General features: G+C 43.9%; 1 protein-coding gene across 1 annotated transcript in view; it reads right to left on the bottom strand.

Annotated features, from left to right (window-relative positions):
* LOC145353168 (interleukin-10 receptor subunit beta-like) overlaps positions 1-21839 on the bottom strand; it is a 64430-nt gene that overhangs the window by 20522 nt on the left and 22069 nt on the right. Inside the window, exons 3-5 of the mRNA XM_080203628.1 lie at positions 17852-17969; positions 7254-7417; positions 223-334 (exon numbers count right to left, since the gene is read on the bottom strand). Coding sequence (XP_080059754.1) covers positions 223-334; positions 7254-7417; positions 17852-17969 — 394 coding nt within the window. The remainder of the gene's footprint in view (positions 1-222; positions 335-7253; positions 7418-17851; positions 17970-21839) is intronic.

Here is a 21839-nt window from a genome sequence, read left to right as displayed (position 1 = left end):
CCCAGTTTCTGGTGCAAAAGCCATGAGAAGAGATGGCCGAAAGTAAGCAGCTGTAGCTGTCCACCTGGGTTGAGTTTAGAGAGCTGAGGAATGGGTGTAAATGACTGCTATATCACACTTCAATACTGCTGACCACCACAGCAAATTTGTCACTAGTGTTAAACTAAATTGTAACAGCAATACCCAGGTTGTGGTACGTTAATTTAAATTCCATTCTCTTACCCTTGGAACTGGACGGAATAGGTGACTGGGCCCAGCTGATAACCATCTGGATCCCAATTGACGAAATGTTTTAGATTGAAAGAATCAACCTTCACATTTTTTGGTTCGGCCACTATACAAACAGAAAGAAAGTTATTCATTTAAGAAAATAAGAATATACATTTTTAAATGTTAAAAATATAATCTGCATTGAATTGTATGAAATGTCATGGCATACTGTAGAATAACTTGAATAAATGTGTTCGTAGGTATCTTCCCAGGGCTTTCCCAATTCTAGATGCAGCCTGTCCATTACTTGCTCAGAGACAGAAGTGCCACACATAAATCATTTCAAGAAAGAGTGTAGGATTGCACTAAAGTTATCAAATGCAATTTCTCACTATTAAGATCAAGAGGCTCCTTCCTTTGCTAGAAATGAATACGAAATTAGATTTTTGGAACAGCAAACTTCATTACAGTTCTTTGAGAGGAGGACAGCTGTGCTGAATCCATCCAAGCAACTGAGTTAGGGTCTCCTTGGCTGACAAATGGACAGGCTCTGGTGAGGCAAGGTGCATGCTGTAGGAGGGAAAATGTGGGTGCTTGGGTGGTGGGATCAGGGGGTGGCGGGGGAGGAGAAGGGAGGGATTGGTGGAGGTTTACAGTTTGTTATGAGGATGGGGGGCTTTGATGGAAGGACCCTCCTCTACCACCAGCCTGCAAATGGAAATCTACCCTACAGCTGGTTAAATCTCATCAGCAATGGATTAGAATCACAGAATCCCTATAGTGCAGGGGGAGGCCATTTGACCCATCGAACCTGCACCAACAACAATCCCACCCAAGCCCAATCCCCATAACCCCACGTATTTACCCTGCTAATCCCCCTGACACTAAGGGTTAAATTAGCATTGCCAATCAACCTAATCCACACATCTTTGGAGTGTGGGAGGAAACCAGAGCACCTGGAGGAATTCCATGGGGAGAACGTGCAAACTCCATACATTTACCTGACACCAGAATTGAACCTGGGTCCCTCATGCTGTGAGGTAGTAGTGCTAACCAAAGTGCCATCATACTGCACTTAAGGGATGAGGCCTTTAACTGCTTTCTTAGCACTAGTTATCATTCTTTACTACCATGCTGTGTGGCACATACTTAATATAATATTTTTAAAAGAATATGTGCCAGATGACTGGTGGATAGCTGAAGCTCCACCCAAGAGAGGGTAGATAATACATGTCCAAGGAATTATAAGCCAGTTAGCTTGACATTAGTGGTAGTAAAAATTAATGTTGTCCAAAGAAGAACACAACATAACATTTGGAAAGCAAAAATCATAATTTCAAAAACGATTTCAAAACAAAAGGCTTTGCTTGACATTGGATTCTTTGAAGAACGTTCGATAAGATCCCCCATGCACGTTCGATAAGGTCCCCCATGCAAGACTTCTTGAGAAAATGAGAGGGCATGGGATCTAAGGGGCTGTTGCCTTGTGGATCCAGAACTGGCTTGCCTGCAGAAGGCAGAGTGTGGTTTTGGATGGGTCTTTTTCTGCATGGAGGTCGGTCACCAGTGGAGTGCCCCAGGGATCTGTTCTGGGACCCTTGCTGCTTGTAATTTTCATAAATTACCTGGATGAGGAAGTGGAGGGATGGGTTGGTAAGTTCGCCAATGATACGAAGGTTGGTGGTGTTGTGGATAGTCTGGAGGGATGTCAGAAGTTGCAGCAAGACATAGATAAGATACAAGACTGGGCAGAGAAGTGGCAGATGGACTTCAACACGGATAAATGCGTAGTGGTCCATTTTGACAGGTCCAATGGGATGAACATAGAACATTACAGCGCAGTACAGGCCCTTCGGCCCTCGATGTTGCGCCGACCAGTGGAATCAATCTAATGACCCTCTAACCTAAACTATTCCAAAGTTATCCATATGCCTATCCACTGACCATTTGAACACCCTTAAAGTTGGCGAGTCTACAACTGCTGCAGGCAGGGCATTCCACGCCCTTACTACCCTCTGAGTAAAGAACCTACCTTTGACATCCGTCCTATAATTACCACCCCTTAATTTAAAGATATGTCCCCTCGTGTTAGCCATCACCACCCGAGGAAAAAGGCTCTCACTATCCACCCTATCTAACACTCTGATTATCTTGTATGCCTCAATTAGGTCACCTCTTAACCTTCTTCTTTCTAACGAAAATAATCTCAAGCCCCTCAGCCTTTCCTCATAAGACCTTCCCACCATACCAGGCAACATCCTGGTAAACCTCCTCTGCACCCTTTCCAATGGCTCCACATCTTATAATGCGGCGACCAGAACTGTATGCAATACCCCAAGTGCAGCCGCACCAGAGTTTTGTACAGTTGCAACATGACGTCATGGCTCCAAAATGCAATCCCTCTACCAATAAAAGCTAACACACTGTACGCCTTCTTAACAACCTTGTCAACCTGTGTGCCGACTTTCAGGGATCTATGCACACGTACACCGAGATCTCTCTGCTCGTCGACACTACCAAGAGTCCTTCCATTAGCCCTAATTTCTGTACTCCTGTTACTCTTACCAAAGTGAATCACCTCACACACTTTTCCGCATTAAACTCCATTTGCCACCTCTCAGCCCAGCTCTGCAGCTTATCTATGTCCCTCTGCAAACTGTAACATCCATCCTCACTGTCTACAACTCCTCCGACTTTAGTGTCGTCAGCAAATTTACTAACCCATCCTTCTACACCCTCATCTAGGTCATTTATAAAAATGACAAACAGCAGTGGCCCCAGAACAGATCCCTGAGGTGCACCACTTGTAACTGAACTCCAGGTTGAATATTTCCCATCAACCCCACCCTCTGTCTTCTACCAGCTAGCCAATGCCTGATCCACACGGCTAAATCACCCTCAATCCCATGCATCTGCATTTTCTGCAGTAGCCTACCATGGGGAACCTTAGCAAACGCTTTGCTAAAATCTATATACACCACGTCAACTGCCTTCCCCTTATCCACCTCTTTGGTCACCTTTTCAAAAAACTCAATAAGGTTTGTGAGGCACGACCCACCCTTCACAAAACCGTGTTGACTATCCCTAGTCAATTTATTTCCCTCTAGGTGATTATAAATCCTATCCCTTATAATTCTTTCCAAAACTTTGCCCACAACAGAAGTAAGGCTCACCAGTCTATAATTCCCAGGATGGTCTCTACTCCCCTTCTTGAACAAGGGGACAACGTTTGCTACCCTCCAGTCTTCCGGCACTATACCTGTAGCCAATGACGACATGACGATCAAAGCTAAAGGCTCTGCAATCTCCTCCCTAGCCTCCCAGAGAATCCATGGGTAAATCCCATCTGGCCCTGGGAACTTACCTATTTTCATACTCTCAAGAATTGCTAACACCTCCTCCTTAAGTACCTCAATCCCGTCTAATCTAAAAGCCTGTATCTCAGTATTCTCCTCGACTACACTGACTTTTTCCTGCGTCAATACTGACGAAAAATATTCATTTAGTGCCTCTCCTATCTCTTCAGGCTCCACACACAACTTCCCACTACTGTCTCCGACTGGCCCTAATCTTGCCCTAACCAATCTTTTATTCTTGACATACCTATAGAAAGCTTTAGGGCTTTCCTTGATCCTATCTGCCAAAGTCTTCTCATGTCCTCTTCTAGCTCTTCTTAACACTCTCTTTAGCTCCTTCCTGGCTAATTTATAACTCTCCAGTGCCCTAACTGAGCCTTCATGTCTCATTTTTACATAAGCCTCCTTCTTCCTCTTCACCAGAGATTCAACTTCTTTAGTACACCACGGTTCCCTCGCTCGACCACTTTCTCCCTGCCTGACAGGTACATATTTATCAAGGGCTCACAGTAGCTGCTCCTTGAATAAGCTCCACATTTCAGTTGTTCCCAGCCCCTGCAGTTCCCTACTCCAACCTATGTATCCTAAATCTCGCCTAAAAGCCTCATACTTACCTTTCCCCCAGCTATAACTTCTGCCCTTCAGTATATACCTATCCCTTTCCATCACTAAGGTAAACGTAACCGAATTGTGGTCACTATCACCAAAGTGCTCACCTACCTCCAAGTCTAACACCTGGTCTGGTTCATTACCCAGTACCAAATCCAATGTAGCTTCACCTCTTGTTGGCCTATCTACATACTGTGTCAGGAAACCTTCCTGCACACAATGGACAAAAACTGACCCCTCTAATGTGCTTGAACTATAGCTTTTCCAATCGATATTTGTAAAGTTAAAGTCCCCCATATCAACTACCCTGTTCCTTTCGCACCTACCTAGGATCTCTACCACCTTCTCTGTTCTGACTGAAACATCTGAACCCCAGAACCTGCAACAACCATTCCTGAAGGAGTATAATATCAAGGGTAGGACTCTTAGCAGTGTGGAGGATCAGAAGGACCTTGGGGTCCGGGTCCATAGGACTCAAATCAGCCTCGCAGGTGGAGGATGTGGTCAAGAAGGCGTATGGTGTACTAGCCTTCATTAATCGAGGAATTGAGTTTAGGAGTCAGGAGATAATGCTGCAACTTTATAAGACCCTTGTCAGATCCCACTTGGAGCACTGTGTGCAGTTCTGGTCGCCTCACTACAAGGAGGATGTGGAAGCTATTGAAAGGGTGCAGAAGCGATTTACAAGGATGTTGCCTGGATTGGGTGGCATGCCTTATGAGGATAGGTTGAAGGAGCTCGGTCTTTTTCTCCCTGGAGAGACAAAGGATGAGAGGTGACCTGATGGAGGTTTATAAGATGTTGAGAGGTATAGATAGGGTGGATTCTCAGAGGCTATTTCCCAGGGCTGAAATGGTCGCTACAAGAGGACAAGGTTTAAGGTGCTGGGGAGTAGGTACAGAGGAGACGTCGGGTAAGTTTTTCACTCAGAGGGTGGTGGGTGAGTGGAATCGGCTGCCGTCAGTGGTGGTGGAAGCAAACTCGTTGGGGTCTCTTAAGAGACTTCTGGATGAGTACATGGGATTTAATGGGATTGAGGGTTATAGATAGGCCTAGTAGGTAGTAATATGATCAGTGCAATTGTGGGCCGAAGGGCCTGTTTGTGCTGTAGTGTTCTATGTTAACTAGTAGAGCAAATAGATAAGGGTACTTTGGTAGATGTAATTTATTTAATTAACTTTATCAATTATTTCAGCCTTTTATTTAATTGATTTTATTAATTTATTTCACCTTCAATAAGGTGTCACGTATTAGACTAACAAATAAGGTCAAAGCAGGCAGGGGTAAAATGTAAGTAACAAAATGGATAGCTAGCCAGTGATGGAACAGAAAGCAGAGTCAGAGCAAATGGGATCTAATTGGAGTGACAAAGGGGGGGAAGTGAAGTCTCACAAGAATTAGTGCTGGGGCCAGTATTGTTCACAATCTATGTTAACTATTTAGACTTATAAATTAAAAACATAATTCCTAAAGTTGTATATAACACTAGTTTGGGGAAATAGTAAGTACTGTGAGGTGGAGGGCAAGAAATTAAAGGAGGACATTAATCAACTTGTAGAATTGGCATAGAACTGGAAAATGTTTATTTTTATTCTCTCATGGGATGGGGTATCACCTATTTTCAACAAGTGTGAGGTATTGCATTTTGCTAAGAAAAATAAGGTCACTTATTACTTGGAAAACAATTGTCTAAATGCATGGAGTGCAAGGGGATCTAGGAGTAGAAACAGACAAATCACTAAATGTAGCAACATAGATTGACATAGCAATATAAAATGCATTATTTCTAGAGGGATGAAATTGAAAGGTACAGACTGAGAGCCTCCTTTCCTTGCTTGGAATGAACATGAAATTAGATTTTTGGAACAGCAAACTTCATTACAGCTCTTTGACAGGAAGATAAGCTGTGCTGAATCCAGCCAAGCACGTGAGTTAGGGTCTCCTTGGGTGATAGATGGATAGGCCCTGGTGAGGCATGAGGCATACGGTGGGAGGGGAAATCTGGATGCTTGGATAGTAAGATTGGAGGGGGGTGTGTGTGTGTGGGAGGAAGGGGTTGGTGAAGGTTTACAGCTTGTAATGGGGGTGGAGGGCTTTGATGGAAGGACCCTCCTCTACCACCAGCCTGCAAATGGAAACCTCCCCGACAGTTGATTAAATCAGAAATGGGATAGAATCCCCACAGTGCAGTGTCCAAACTTGATTAGACTACATTGAAGTACTCACAACAGTTCTGGTCACCGTATTATTAAAAGGATATTGAAGCATTAGTGAGGGTGCTGAAAAGGGTTACATGGATGATACCAGAAATACTTAACGGTAAAGAGATTGCATCTTTCTCCTCTTTGAGAGAAGGTTGATCTTTAAAGTTTATGAAAGATTTTAATAGAGGAGACATAGAATGTTTCCATTTGTGGGGAAGAGCAAAACCAGATGCCATCCATAATAAAATCAATTAGGTAATTCAGAAGAAGTTCCTTACATAGACAGTAGTGAGAGTGCAAAACTGACTATTATCGGGAGTGGCTGAAGTAAATATTATAGATGCATTCGAAGGCAAGATAGACAAATATTTAAGGGAGAAGGGAATAGAGATTTATGCAGATTGAAAACGATTAGGAAGGTTTTGAGGAGGCTTGAGTAAAGGACTGATACCAGCATAGACTGGTCGGGCTGTATATTCAATGTAATTCTCTATAATGCTTTACAATTCTATGGATGCTGACAAACCTCTGACATTTGGTTCAATGGTTATTCATCATGTTGGACTTTACATAGCAAGTTGTTAGACCACAGAAGGCATCACGATGGAGTCTGATTCCATCCTTTTACAGAAATCCTTCAGCAGAAGAAATTGTGCTAAACCTTTCCCTTCTCCGTTAGGTCCCTCCCAAGTCAACAGGCTAAGAACAAAGCCTGGGATCTTTATAGTCTGTCTGATGTTTAAACTAATTCAATCAAATGCTGGTCTGATAAGAGTGGAGAAATTTCTAGCATTCAGTGTTAAGTTTTGGTACATGAAAAGTGCAACTCTTTGAGAAACGTTTGTGTACTTGAGTGATGTTTTCTATCTCTTACCTGCTTCAACCCAGTTTGACATTTCATTCCTATGTTCTGCTCTCACCCTCAGGTTGTATGTTGCATTGGAGGAGGTATCATCCAATAATTCACACTGCGTTTCAGCAATATGCGTACAGTTCTGCACTTCGATCCAATTCCCATCGTCATTACTTTCGAAAGATCTGGACAATGTAGATTGCAACAATGAAGTCATTTAATCAAGTGATGTCCTAAAAATAGCATTTCAATCTGTGCTAAAGAGAAGATTAATCACCTGAAATAAAAGTATAAATGTGGAAGCTGCAGTTTACATTAATGCTCAGCACAAGGTGAGTTAGTTAGCACTACTTTAAGCAGGGTATCAAGGCTATGAGGAAGAGTAGAAAAGATTTACTGAACAGATACCAGAATCAGAAGCTGTTGTTGCATGGACAACTCAGAAGAACAACTGCTTCTTTTGTTAAAGGAAAAACTATGGTCACAGAAACATAGAAAACAGGAGCAGGAGTAGACCATGTGATGCTTCTAGCTCGCTTTACCATTCATTAGGATCATGGCTAATCATCCAACTCAGTGAACTTTCCCTGCTCCCAATCCCCCCCACCCCCAAATCCTTGGATCTCTTTAGCTATATCCAACTCCTTGAAAACATACAGGGGGCGATTCTCTCATCCTGCTGCACTAATCTTTTAGCACAGTGGAATGAGAGAATCACACAGGGTTGGGGGGGGGGGGGCCGGCAGCTGCGATTCACGGACTTCCCATGACCGTTCACATCCCACTTACTTCTCCCAATACTGGATTTCTGACGTGGTCTGCTCCATGCCAGAAACTGAAGTGGAAGCGGGGCTAGCATTTAAATAATATTTTAAATATCATTTAAATGCTATTAGCAGGCCCAGGGTGGAATTCTTTGGGCCCGCTAATCTCTCCCACCCCAGAGTGTTTCACTCCAGCTGGTAGAGCAGCTCCCAACTTTCGTAGTGCTCCCTGGGCATGTTTACGCCAGTCCAACGCCGGCATACCCACATCATGACCCTGGCAGTGCCAGCCTGTGCCCCTAGCACTGCAAAGGGGCAAAGTGCCCATGTCCAGGGGGCACCTTTGCACTGCCCAGCCAGTGCCAAGGGGGTGGGGCATATGGGGCAGGGCCTAGGGGGCTGGAGTCCACTCCGAATTGGGATTGATGGGGGCAGGACGGAGGCCAGCAATCGGGACAGTCTGGGATTGGGGTGGGTAGGGAGAAGGGTGTAGAGAGGGTGCCAGGAATGGTATGATCTGGCTGGGGGTGGGGGGTTGGGGGCTGGCCAGAGATTGACACTTTGACATCACTGCGCACAACCTCTTTGGCGGGAATAGGCCCCGCTCCCAAAATCTAATGAGATTCACGCTGGTGGCCTCTACATTGCACACAGTGTGAACTCCCTCTAAAAAAAGCGTGATTTACTCCATTTTTCCCACAAATTCAACAATTCAAATTTTTTTGGGGAGAATTCCACCCACAATGTTTTGGCTTCAACTGCTTTCTGTGGTAGTGAATTCCACAGACTCACCACACTCTGGATGAAGAAATTCCATCTCAGTCCTAAATAGTTTAACTCATATCACTTAAGGTGAGATGGGGAAATTTCAAAGGAGATGTGAGGGGCAAGTTTTTTTTAAACACAGTGTGTGGTAGGTGGCTGGAATGCGCTGCCCAGGGTGGTGATGGAGGCAGATACACTAGGGGCATTTAAGGGGCTTTTAGATAAGCACATGAATATGCAAGGAATAGAGGGATATGGCCAATGCAGGCAGAAGGGATGAGTTTAACTTAGCACCATGTATGGCACAACATTGTGGGCCAAAGGGCCTGTTCCTGTGCTGTACTGCTGTATGTTCTATCTATCCTTAGACTGTGACCCTTGGTTCTGGATGCCTCCGCCTTTGAGAAAAGCCTTCCTACATCTATCCTCGCTAGTCCTGTTCGAATTTTATGTTTCTATGAGATTCCCCCCGACATTCCTCTAAACTCCAGCGTGGCGTTCCTGGTAAACCTTTGTTGCATTCCCTCCATAGCAAAAACAGTCAGAGTGAATGGATAGCTATCTGGCATAACTGCAATGAATTTACCATAAGGAAGGGATTAGAAGAGCTTTTCTTTAAACATGCAGAGGCCTGTTAGAGGAATCTCCTTCCAGGAATATTGCTGAATGCAGAATCCAAAATAGCTTTTAGAAAAAGTAAAGTATACTTAGTCACAAGTAAGGCTTACATTAACACTGCAATGAAGTTACAGTGAAATTCCTCTAGTCGCCGCAGTCTGGCGCCTGTTCAGGTCATTGCACCTAACCAGCATCTCTTTCAGAGTGTGGGAGGAAACCGGAGCACCCGGAGGAAACCCAAGCAGACACAGGGAGAATGTGCAGACTCCACACAGACAGTGACCCAAGCCCAACTCAGTATCTATCCTGGGTGCCCTGGGAAGGTGATCCCGGATCTCCTCTTTGGAATACTTACGGTGATGATGCTCTCACAATGTCAGTTTAAAAGTTTTCACATACTCTTTTTCCAGTGGATAGCTATTCAATCAGCCAGGGCCTAAGACTTTCAAAAGATCTAATGGGGAGTTGGGAGAGTAAGAGAGCAAAATATGTGGAAGCGATCTAGAAGCGAGACGCTCAGTGGGGATAAAACCCAGGCCCCTAGTGCTGTGAACCAGCAGTGCTGAGCACTGTGGTACCGTGATGTCCCTTTTAAAAGGAAAATATAGGTAAATATTTGTAAAATGGAAGATTAAAAGGGAAAGGAACTATGTGACTACTTGTTTTGCCGAGTTGATGAGGATGCAGTGAGCTGAAGTATCTGTCGTGCTGCAAAATTCTGTCCGCCATCCTGGTTTAAGTCGTGTATCATTCCCACTTTTAAAAAAAAGATACCCCCTCCCAGCATCAAGGCTGAGCAGCAAAGGTTTCTCTGGTCAACGTTTCTCCAACGAGGCACAAACTTTCCCAGAACATCAGCCAGAAAACTTGGGAGGGCTGCCAACAAGGGAGGAACGAAAGAAAGGAAGTTTATGGTCAGAAGCTGTGTACCTGCTGGATGACTTCATCCAACCTGAGGCAAATGAGGTTCTGAGAATTACCTACACAAGCCAGAGAAAGATGCACAAGGCATGAGACCAGAAAGTCCCACACAAGACTTCTGCCAAATGCAGGAAAGTCAGTAAACCTATATCACTGGTGCCACCGCAGCCCAACCTACTTCCTAGCCCTTCGAAAGGCTCATTGTCAATTCATTTTTCTGTCTGAAATCATTAATTTACTTTGAAAACTCCAATCCTTGTTCATTCTGAATGGCTCATTCTCCAAAAACTGCTGTTTTATAGTCTGTGAAAAACCCACTCCACATTCAGTGTGTAATCTCACATCCCATTCCTCAAAAACCCCAGCCTCCCATCCATCGACTCCATCCACACTTCATGCTGCCTTGGCAAAGCAGCCATCATAATCAAGGACTCCAAGCACCCCGGACATTCTCACTTCCACCTTCTTCCTTCAGGAAAAAGATACAAAAGTCTGAGGTCACGTACTAAGCAACTCAAGAACAGCTTCTTCCCTGCTGCCATCAAACTTTTGAATGGAGTTACCCTGCATTAAGTTGATCTTTCTCTACACCCTAGCTATGACTGCAACACTACATTCTGCACTCTCTCCTTTCCTTCTCTATGAACGATACGCTTTGTCCGTATAGCATGCAAGAATCAATACTTTTCACTGCATGTTAATACATGTGACAATAAATCAAATCAAATCTCCAATCTATCTGAGAACCATAATTCCTCCTCTATTTGAAAGCCTGGCTCCATATCCCCACTGAGCGTCTCGCTTCTTGGTCACTTCCACGTATTTTGCTCTCTTACTCTCCCAACTCCCCATTAGATCTTTTGGGAGTCTTATGCCCCGGCTGATTGAAAAGCCACCAATTGAAAACTTTTAAACAGACATCATCACCGTAAGTACTGCAAAGAGGAGATCCAGGATCACCTTCCCAGGGCATCCAGGATAGATACTGAGTGCAGTCTTGCCAGTATAACCCACATTCTGGGTGGACAAGTTGAAGAAAGTAAAGAAACAATTTTGAGATCTTCTCTATCGTAATCCTAGTTTTGAGACCTCAATAAACCACAGTAAAGATTTATTAGGATGATCCTGGGTATGGAGGGACAGTCTTATGATGAAAGATTAAACAGGCTGGGTCCATACACCTTGGAGTTGAGAAGAATGAGGTGATAGGATTGAAACATATAATCCCCCTTAGAGGGTTATATAGGGCATTTGTTGGGTGAATGTTTCCACTCATGGGAGAATGTAGGACCAGAGGGCATATCGCAGAATAAAGGAGACTTTTAAGGCAGATTTGACAATGAATTTCTTCTCTCAAAGAACTGTGAATCTTTGGAATTTTTTACCCCAAGAAGTTGCGGAGGCTGGTCTTTGATTTAAAAACCTATTGATCTCAGCCGTAAAAAGATTCAGTGGAGGGGGAATTAGGGGTTACAGAGAGAAGGCAGGAAAGTGGACTTAGTGAATGTTATATCAGCTATGATCATAAGCAGGTTTGGAGGACTGAAAAGCCTACTCCGATTCCTATTTCTTATGACCTCCATCAGCCCCTAAAATGACCAGGGCACTGGTCAAAGAATCATAGAATTCCACAATGCAGAAGAGGCCATTCAGCCCATCGAGTCAGCACTGACCCTCTGAAAGAGCTCTTTTGCAGACCCACTCCCCGACCCCATTCCCATAACCCCATGCAATTACCTCACTAATTCCCCTAACCTACACATTTTTAGGCACTGAGGGGCAATTTAGCAAATGTCACACAAACGAGGAAATTTTTGCCAGCCCTGTCTCCATGTGCTGTTAGACTCAATGTCTGAGGCAGCGGTATGTTCCAGCTGCCTCGAGCTCCAATCAGGAACTGGTTAAAGATTTCCATCTGGATAGAGACCCAACATTTCCAGGTTCCATTTGATTTTACGCAACTATTTCTTACATCTGCTCTGCCCTTTCCCATTATGCCTCAAATTCAAAAGAAATTCAGGGTCATAAGAACATAAGAACTAGGAGCAGGGTTTGGCCATCTGACCCCTTGAGCCTGCTCTGCCATTCAATAAGATCATGGCTGATCTTTTCATGGACTCAGCTCCACTTACCTGCTCGCTCACCATAACCCTTAATTCCTTTACTGTTCAAAAATTTATCTGTCCTTGTCTTAAAAACATTCAATGAGGTAGCCTCAACTGCTTCACTGGGCAGGGAATTCCACAGATTCACAACTGTGAAGAAGTTCCTCCTCAGCTCAGTCCTAAATCTGCTTCCCCTTATTTTGAGGCTATGCCCCCCAGTTCTAGTTTCATCCACCAGTGGAAACAACTTCCCTGCTTCTACCTTATCTATTACCTTTAGAATCTTACATGTTTCTATAAGACTTAAGAACATAAGAAATAGGAGCAGGAGTAGGCCATCTAGCCCCTCGAGCCTGCCCCGCCATTCAATAAGATCATGGCTGATCTGTCGTGGCTCAGTTCCACATTCCCGCCCTCTCCCCATAACCCTTAATCCCCTTGCCTATCAAAAACCTATCAACCCACGTCTTAAAAATATTGAGCGAGGCAGCCTCCACCACTTCAACGGGCAGAGAATTCCAGAGATTCACCACCCTTTGAGTGAAGAAGTTCCTCCTCAACTCCGTTCTAAACCACCCCCCCCTTTATCTTGAGGCTGTGCCCCCTAGTCCTACTGTCCTTTCTGAGCGGGAAGAGTCTCTCCACCTCTATCCTATCCATCCCATTCAACATCTTATACGTCTCAATGAGATCTCCCCTCATTCTTCTAAACTCCAACGAGTACAAGCCTAGTTTATTCAGCCTCTCCTCATAGTTCAACCCCCTCAACTCCGGAATCAGTCTAGTAAACCTCCTCTGCACTCTCTCCAAGGCCAAAATATCCTTGCGTAAGTGTGGCGACCAAAACTGCACACATTACTCCAGCTGCGGCCTCACCAGTGCCCTATACAGCTGCAGCAAGACCTCCCTACTTTTATATTCAATCCCCCTCGCTATGAAGGCCAGCATCCCATTTGCCTTCCTGACCACCTGCAAGCTGGGTTTTTGTGACTCATGCACAAGGACCCCGAGGTCCCTCTGCACCGTCGCATGCTGCAGTTTTTCGCCACGTAAGTACCAGTCCTTCCTACCATTATTCCGACCAAAGTGGACAACCTCACATTTGCCAACATTAAATTCCATTTGCCAGTTCTTGGCCCATTTGCCCAGCCTATCTAGATCCTTCTGCAGACTCTCCACATCCTCCGCACAATTTGCCATTCCACCAATCTTGGTGTCATCAGCAAATTTCGACACCATACACTCGGTTCCCTCCTCGATCATCTATATAAATGGTAAATAGCTGAGGCCCCAGCACCGACCCCTGGGGCACTCCACTAGTCACCAACCGCCAATCCGAATAGCAGCCATCGACCCCCACTCTCTGCCTCCTATTTGACAGCCAATCCTCTATCCACGCTAACACCCTACCCCCAACTCCATGCCCCCTGACCTTCTGTAATAACCTCTTGTGAGGCACCTTGTCAAACGCCTTCTGAAAATCAAGAAACACCACATCCACCGGCTCTCCTCTATGCACCGCCCTAGACACATACTCATAGAACTCTAATAAATTCGTCAGACATGACTTCCCCTTAACTAAACCGTGCTGTGCCTGCTCTACCAAACAATTCTCCTCAAGATGCCTCGCTATTTTCTCCTTGAAAATAGCTTCCTTTCCTTTGAAAAAACCTCCCCTCATTCTTCTGAATTCCAATGAGTACAGCCCCAGTCTACTCAGTCTCTCCTCAAAAGCCAACTCTATCAATTCCAGAATCAATCTAGTGAATCTCCTCTGCACCCCCTCCTGTGCTTGTACATCCTTTCTCAAGTAAGGAGACCAAAACGGTACATAGTACTCAGGTGTGGCCTCACCAGCACCTTATACAGCTGCAATATAACTTCGCTGTTTTTAAATTCCATCCCAAAATTCTATTTGCCTTCTTAATTACTTGCTGGACCTGCAAACCAACTCCTTGAGTTTCCTGCACAAGGATACCCAGGTTTCTCTGCACAGCAGTATGCTGCAATTTTTTACTGTTTAAATAATAGTCCATTTTGCTGTTATTCCAAACAAAATGGATGACCTCATATTTACCAACATCGTACTCCATCTGCCAGATCCTCGCCCACTACTTTAGATTATCTATATCCTTTTGCAGACTTTCAGCATCCTCTGCACACTTTGCTCTTCCACCCATCTTAGTGTCATCCGTGAATTTTGACACACTTCACTTGGTCCCCAACTCCAAATCATCTACGTAAATTGTAAACAATTGTGGTCCCAATACTGATGCCTGAGGAACACCACTAGTTACTGATCGCCAACCAGAAAAACACCCATTTATCCCCATTCTTTGCTTTCTGTTAGTTAACTAATCCTCTATTCATCTCGTAACGTGTGTACCTTTACCTTATGTAGCAGTTTTTGGTGCAGCACCTTGTCAAATGCCTTCTGGAAATCCAGATGCACCACATCCACAAGTTCCCCATTGTCCACTGCACATATAATATTCTCAAAGAATTCCATCAAATTAGTCAAACGTGACCAGCCCTTCATGATAGATTCAAGCATTTTCCCCATTACAGGAGTTAGCTAACCAGCCTATAGTTACCTGCTTTTTGTCTACCTCCTTTTTTAAACAGTGGCATCACATTTTCTGTTTTCCAATCTGGGGGAACCACCCCACAGTCCAGCGAATTTTGGTAAATTACCACTAGTGCATTTGCTATTTCTCCCGCCATCTCTTTTAGTACCCTGGGATGCAGTGGATGGGGCCGGAAAATCCTGGCCGTTAAAGCTGTTCAAAATAAACATGCAACATCTCCCCATCTGCTGATTCCATAAAGCAAGGACGTGAAAGGCTCAACTGGGGTTACTTGTGCTCTTTCTGAATAATAACATGGACAGACAATTAAATAGTGCCATCCACCCATGATCTCTTCCATTAAGAAAGTCAAGAGCAGTAAGGTCACCGGAACACCTTTGAGTTGCCAATCATTGTGATTCCAAAACAACGTTCCCTGCAGCAAAAACACAGCCTTTACTGGCATCCTTCATCCTGTGAAAATTCATTTTTGGGAAGAAGGATTAAGTGATTTGTAATTGCATCCGTCCTTTTGCAATAATACAGCCTTGAGACTGTTCCTTCAGCCCCAGATTCCTGATGCAATAGTGCATTCTTAACTTGATTTCTCTTTGTGGGATGATACATCATAAGTCTGCGGTACTTATTTCACAATGAATTACTTTCTGAACGACACAGAATATTGCGCAAGAAATAAGATAATGCAACATTTTTCTTGGAATCAGTCAAATGCAAATTAATTTTGTTCAGCTGCAACTGTCTGAGTTTAACATCGTGCTATATGATTTTAGCCGAATTTCTTGAAACACTCCTGGAACTCACTCCTTACTGCTACGTTTATATACACAATAAACTGGCTGGTCCAATATCTCACTCTACTGCAGTGCCCCACTGCGTGTTGTTATCCAAAGGTTAATCATCATTAATAACTGCTACATATGCAAGGGAGACAATTTTATTTGAGAGTGCCTTTTCAAAAGGAGATTTTTGGTGGCAAGGCATTGTCTATACACAAATTGGAACAAATGATAAATCATCTTAAGACAGTAACTCAGTATTGAGCTGTCTGTGCGGTATTTGCATGTTCTCCCTGTATCAGCGTGGGTTTTCTCCAGGTGCTCCAGTTTCCTCCCATGGTTCGAAAGATGGGCTGGTTAGGTGCATTGGCCATGCTAATTTCTTCCTCAGTGTACCCGAACAGGCACCGGAGTGTGGCGACTCAGGGATTTTCACAGCTGGTCAGACCATTTTTTGAGTATTGTGTCCTGTCTGATTGCCGAGACAGGGTGGAACAATTGGGCATTGGAGGCAGTATGGAAAAGTACCACAAGACCAGTACCTAATGTCAATTGTCTGAGCTATGAAGTAAAATTAAAGTAAGATTTATTTATTAGTCACAAGTGAGGCTTACATTAACACTGCAAAGAAGTTATTGTGAAATTCCACCTTATTGAGAAAATGAGGGCTTTTTAGCCTGGAAAGGTGGCAGCAGTGATACTATCTCAACTTAAGGGGGTAAGGTGATAGCGTGGATAGAGGATTGGTTGTCTAATAGGAAGTAGAGAGTTGGTATCAATGGGTGCTATTCTGATTGGCTGTTGGTGACTAGTGGAGTGCCGCAGGGTTCGGTGCTGGGGCCTCAAATATTTACCATTTATACAGATGATCTGGAGAAGGGGGCCAAGTGTAGGGTGTCGAAATTTGCTGATGACACGAAGATGAGTGCAAAAGAAAATTGTGCGGAGGGTGTGGAAAGTCTGCAGAGGGATCTAGATAGGCTGAGTGAGTGGGCGAGGACCTGGCAGATGGAGTACAATATTAGCAAGTGTGAGGTTATCCACTTTGGCAGGAATAATAGTAGGAGGGATTACTATTTAAAGGGCGAAAAGCTACAGCATGCTATGGTGCAGAGGGACCTGGGGGTCCTTGTGCATGAGTCGCAAAAACCCAGTCTGCAGATGCAGCAGGTGATCAAGAAGGCGAATGGGATGCTGGCCTTTATAGCGAGGGGGATAGAATATAAAAGCAGGGAGGTCTTGCTGCAACTGTACAAGGCACTGGTGAGGCCGCAGCTGGAGTACTGTGTGCAGTTTTGGTCGCTGCACTTGCGCAAGGATATTTTGGCCTTGGAGGGAGTGCAGAGGAGGTTCACTAGGCTGATACCAGAGATGAGGGGGTTGGACTATGAAGAGAGGCTGAATAGACTGGGTCTGTACTCGGAGTTTAGAAGGATGAGGGGGGATCTTATAGAGACGTATAAGATAATGAAGGGGATGGATAGGGTAGAGGTAGAGAGATTCTTCCCGCTCAGAAAGGACAGCAGGACTTAGAGGGCACAGCCTCAAGATAAGGGGGGGGCGCAGTTTAGATCGGAGTTGAGGAGGAACTTCTTCACTCAAAGGGTGATGAATCTCTGGAATTCTCTGCCCATTGAAGTGGTGGAGGCTACCTCGCTAAATATATTTAAGACAGGGGTAGATAGGTTTTTGATAGACAAGGAAATTAAGGGTTATGGGGGAGAGCGGGAATGTGGAACTGAGCCACTTCAGATCAGCCATGATCTTATTGAATGGCGGGGCAGGCTCGAAGGGCTAGATGGCCTACTCCTGCTCCTATTTCTTATGTTCTTATGTAATTTCATTGCAGTGTTAACGTAAGCCTACTTGTGACACAAAAAATAAACTTGAACATCAATACTGTAAGCTATGGAATGAAAGCCATAATTTCATTTTTGAGGGGTTATTTATCAGAAAGGATGACACTGAGGGTATTAGTGCACTCAGCAATGTGGCACCATTGGCCCAGTTCTGAGAGAATTATTCCTGCGCAATGGGGAAATGGATAATGCAGCTTCCTCTGTAATTGTTCCCATCTCTTACCTTTGAACAGAGTATGTCGCTGATCCACCTTGGAAAAAAACAGAATCCCACTTGAGGATAGGTTTCAATTTGACGTAATCAATACGTAGGTTTCCTGGTTCCTTGATCTCACCAAGCACTGTGGAAGCAGAAAGAACGACATTAAGAGATTTTAGCCCTGAGAAAATAAAACAGTTTTTCAGAAAAAGAGAAAGGAAAAAGATATGGATTCAACCAATCTAGAAACAGAAATTTTTAAATGGGTGCAATTCCACGGGATGAGATAATTTTACACATTAACATAACCAGCAGGGAACCTCATTGGCACCACTGGCTTAAAACTGCTCCTCAAATCCCTCAAGGGCAACATTTGTGCCCTGATCTTGGAGCTACCTACCAGTTAAATGGGTCCATCTGTGCATCAAAACAGTTTTTCAGAGCATAGGTTATTTGGGAGGAAACCCACAGAGGATCCATCAATATTTCCTAAAAGGAGGATCCTTATGTTTAAGTTTCAATTAAATAATGTCAAGTTTGCACACATTGCAAATTAAACTGCACATACGTAGATGGTCGTGTACATTTGAAAAACACTCCATGTTAATAGAGTCAAGATGCTCTTTGGTTAGAGGACCACGCTAACTACGAGTTGGGCAGAAAAGTCCAGTCCAACACTGTGAAGGTTTGGACATTCCTGCGGTGACACATTTGAATCCCCTCACTATCAGAATCTCCTGACATGAGGAACTCCTCTGAACAGAAAGCTTTAAGTGAATTCCAGTTTACGTCGCTAGTAAGGGACACTAACACTGCTATTACGTGAATGCAGGAAAGATAATGTGTAAAAGGTTGGCGGTGAACAGCTTGACAGAAATGGGGGACACCATTTGCTATAGGCTGAGCAAAAGGTTAGTTAGGTTAATTAGTGTGTGATAGTGATAGTGTGAATCTGAACCACACACTAAGTGTGCAGAATTTGATTCAGTTTCAGGCTGAGGTAGACTTGGGGCTTTTTACTGGGATAGGGGGAGTGAGTACGTTCCTTTTGAAAGAGAAACTATCACAGCTTTTTTTGCGTGATGCAATGGTATCACGTTTACTTCTGCATTCTTCCTGTGGTTAGAGGTGATGTGTTTCTTCAGTGCATGGAAAGAAAATCCAGACATTGCTGTACCACCACAGAATATTATGAGGAGGCTACTAGCAGGCCTTAGCCTTGAATGAGTAGTAGCTTTTTCATGTTAGAGTCAGAAGATTGTGGGTTTAAGCCTCACTGCAGAGATCACATCCTTCTGCACTGTAATGATTCTAACTGTCCTATCGAGCCTGCACTAACAACAATCCCATCCACGCCCTACGCCCTTAACCCCATGTATTTACCCTGCTAATCCCGCTGACACTAAGGGGCAATTTAGCATGACCAATCAACCTAACCCACATATCTTTGGACTGTGGGAGGAAACTGGAGTATGCAGAGAAAACCTGCAGACACAGGGAGAACTTGCAAACTCCACACACGTAGCAACCAAGGCTGGAATTCAGTCCGGGTCTCTGATGCTATGAGGCAGTAGTGTAAACCACTGTGCCACCCAGTACATAATCCTGGCTGATACTTTCAAGAAGTAAGAAGTCTTACAACATCAGGTTAAAATCCAACAGGTTTATTTGGTAGCAAACGCCACTAGCCAACACCAACATCTCCACATCATAATACTTTCAGTACAGTAAGGAGTGTCAATCATCAGATGAGCTGCCTTTTGAATATGGTCATCTCAGGTGGGTATAAAAGATTGAAGGGCAGCAAGGCTGTTTTTTCCTGATGCCCTGGCTAATACTTATCCCTCAAACAACTTTACTCAAACAGCTCACCCACATCATGTATCAGAAGGCAGGACTTTGCTGCGTACAGATTGCCTGCCAAGTTCCTCTTCTATAGGAACGTGATTACATTTCAAAAGTACTTAGCTGGCTGTAAAAGACTTTGGGGTCATGGTTGTGAATGGCACTACATGAATGCAAGCCTTTTGCTGTAGGCAAGGACAGTGGGGTGTCATCTCAAGGCTTGGAGAGCAGGCAGATCTCTTGCACTGATGACTGCATTACGATGGTTCAAACTGCCTTTATGCGGTTTGGTCTTGCGCACAAGAACGGCAAGCAGTTATGGCCTGGTACACCAGCATCAGTACACACGTTCAGTCTCAGAGGGGAGATTAGCTGCCACCTGCCCACTTACCAAATGAATGGCTCTGAAGTGGACAATCCAACTGTGGGGTTGGCTGTCCAATAATTTTGACATCTGTAAATATCCATTTTTCAAATTATGAAATGTGAACCACTACAATGTGCATAAACCAGTGAGTTCATTCACACATCTTAAAGAAATATTCTTCCCTCTCTATTCTAGGAAACAGACATTAGGCAGGATTTTAGAAAGATTCCTGCAAAATGTTTTTGTTACATATATTTCATGACATTACATTCTCCTGTGTACAGTATAACATTTATGTTCCTCATTATACACATTTCTTAGCATTTGACTAAGCACTAGACGAGCCACACAAGTCCAGTCAAGAACAGACACTGATTGTGGGTCTTATGTGAAAGCTAGGCCTGAGGATAGACTGCAATTAACATGACTGATCCTGATAGCCTGCTGACGCTCACCATTTAAGCTCACAGCTGAATAATGAGCACTTAGCCAAAGTATCAGAGGCTGGACTATATTCCTTAGGCATATTCTAGTACGGAAAGGACGGTAGAGAATGGGGATACAAGAAAAGTCAACAAATTACTGTAAATAAGATCAGAACTCTTTATTGTAAATAATAGGAACTTCACAGTAAAGTATGACAGACACTGTGGTCTTGGACAGAAGTTCCACTTTTGACTTTACTCCCTGGCCAATAGACTATTTAGACATTTTTAATACATCATGACCTTGAAATCATGTTGTGCAACACTGGTAACGCAGATATTAATACATTTGTATGACTCTCATTTCATGGTTTTTTTAAGCAAAAATGACAGTTTTCAATTTCCCACATAATGCACATTGCCTTCTCACAGACCTGTACCCGTAAAGGAATATGCTGGTAAAGATTCTCATGAAGAACAACTGTTTGTGAATTGTGAAGACATAGTCACGCACTCACTGCATTGTGTTATAACACTTTTGATTGAACTATCAAAAGCATGACATTGAAAACATTTGCTCTGTCATGTAGTGTTTGCGGAGCTGGGACCAGAAAGAGCAAGAACATATGAAGGAAGAATTACCTGAATTTATTCAGATGTAGACCCACATTTATTGCCATCCCTAATTGCCCTGGAGGGGGCATTATAAGAGTCAACTGACCAGGCTAGGCCAGGTAGGGACAGTGGATTTTTTTTCCCTAAAGGACATCAGTGAACCAGATGGGGTTATACGACAATTGACAATGGTTTCATGGTCATTGTTAAACTTTTAATCCCAGATTTTTAATCAATTCAAATCTTACCATCTGCCACGGTGGGATTTGAACCTGGGTCTCCAGAGCATTACCCTGGGTCTCTGGATTACCAGCCCAGTGACAATACCACTATGCCACTGCCTCCCCATCGACAATGGTTTCATGGTCTTCAATAAATGCTGGCCCAGCCAACAATGTCCACATCCCATGAAAGAATGAAAAAAAAATCATCCATGTGGCTGTGCTACAGGTATCTACTCTAATCAAATGAATAAATGTATTTAACAGGAAGCCAGATAAGGGGGTGGCACAGTGGTATTGTCACTAGACTAGCAATCCAGAGACCCAGGGTGGGGACACGGCTTTGAATCCCACCAAGGCAAATGATGAAATTTGAATTCAATAAACATACTGGAATTAAGAATCTACTGATGATCATGAAACTATTCTTGATTGTCAGGCAAACCCATCTGGTTCACTAATGTCCTTTAGGTAAGGAAATCTGCCATCCTTGCTTGGCCTACGTGTGACTCCACAGCCACAACAACGTGGTCGACTCT

This window comes from Carcharhinus amblyrhynchos, chromosome 15 (genome assembly GCF_965287045.1).
Source record: "Carcharhinus amblyrhynchos chromosome 15, sCarAmb.v2.hapA, whole genome shotgun sequence".
Taxonomy (NCBI): Eukaryota; Metazoa; Chordata; class Chondrichthyes; order Carcharhiniformes; family Carcharhinidae; genus Carcharhinus; species Carcharhinus amblyrhynchos.
Note: the sequence above shows the minus strand (reverse complement) of the source record. Positions and strands in the feature narration are given on the sequence as shown.